This window comes from Helianthus annuus, chromosome 2, assembly GCF_002127325.2.
Source record: "Helianthus annuus cultivar XRQ/B chromosome 2, HanXRQr2.0-SUNRISE, whole genome shotgun sequence".
Classification (NCBI taxonomy): domain Eukaryota; kingdom Viridiplantae; phylum Streptophyta; class Magnoliopsida; order Asterales; family Asteraceae; genus Helianthus; species Helianthus annuus.
In genome coordinates this window covers 75,139,723-75,140,794 of record NC_035434.2, presented here as the reverse complement: position 1 = coordinate 75,140,794, position 1,072 = coordinate 75,139,723, and the positions used below count along the sequence as shown (strand labels likewise).

Genomic DNA, 1,072 nt, shown 5'->3' with positions numbered 1-1,072 from the left:
GAATTTGCATTTTCTACAAATTTTGTATAACAAGTAATTTTTGCTATCAGCTATTTCTACTTCTAAAGGAACTAGCATTGATTCAGTCTTAAATGAGGGATGATTAGTTATCTCGTCCGAAATAAACGACATGGTTGCTCTGGTATCAAATAATACGTAAATCGGCATAGAGTTTAATAAAAAGATACCGGAAACTACATTCAGATGAACTTTAGCCTCCTTGGATGTGATTTAGAACATCCTCCCTTTAGCTTTAGAACCCTCTTGCTTCTTATCTTCCTTTTTCGGTTCTTGCTGAAGTTTAGGGCACTCCGATTTAACGTGCCCCCTTTCAAAACAACTAAAACAAGTCTTCGGGTTGTTCGGGCATTGGTAAGATGAATGTCCCTCCTTACCACATTTGTAACATCCCTTCTTGCCTAACAGACACTCGCCAGTATGAAGTTTTCCACAAGTCTTGCAAGGAGTAATACCCCCCTTTGACTTATCCTTCCTTCCTTGCTCTTGATTCTTCCCCTTTTTAGATGGACTCGAACTTGCACCCTTTTCACTGGGTCTCTTTTCACCACGTTCTTCTTGTCTCTTGATTTCGATTTCTCCATCCCGTGCCAGGTTGATAAGCTCATCAAGGGTTTCACATTTCGAAGGAGTGATGAACTCCCTAAACTCCGCCTTTAATACCCCGTAAAAGCGATTGATCTTCATCCTTTCAGTCTTCATAAAATCCCCACAGAATTTCATCTTATCCATAAAAGTATTTGATATTTCATTTATTGATTCGTTCTTCTGTCGGAGGCCCAAAAAATCTTCCTGAATCTTATCAATAGCCGACTAAGGGCAATGGTATCTCATAAAGGGCTCCTTAAACTCTTGCCAAGTCATCTTTTGGAGTCTATCATCCCCTATTTCCTTGCTATGCGCATCCCACCAATCTTTCGCCTGGAGAGTGAGTTGGCCAGTAGCAAACATCACCTGATCTTCCTTATCGCACCGACTTCGTATAAATACTGCTTCTATATTTGAAATCCATCTTTGGCATGCAATCGGGTCGATCTTACCATCATACGTTGCA

The 1,072-nt window shown here is 40.5% G+C and overlaps 1 protein-coding gene across 1 annotated transcript; it reads right to left on the bottom strand.

Annotated features, from left to right (window-relative positions):
- Positions 1-231: 231 nt before the first annotated feature.
- LOC110890198 (DNA-binding protein HEXBP-like) lies at positions 232-750 on the bottom strand. The gene has a single exon (XM_022137782.1). The coding sequence runs from the start codon at positions 748-750 to the stop codon at positions 232-234; it is 519 nt and encodes a 172-aa protein (XP_021993474.1).
- Positions 751-1,072: the final 322 nt, after the last annotated feature.

Bases quoted from the DNA above. Each gene is read 5' to 3' on its own strand.
- LOC110890198 (XM_022137782.1), bottom strand. From the start codon at position 750: ATGGATAAGATGAAATTCTGTGGGGATTTTATGAAGACTGAAAGGATG.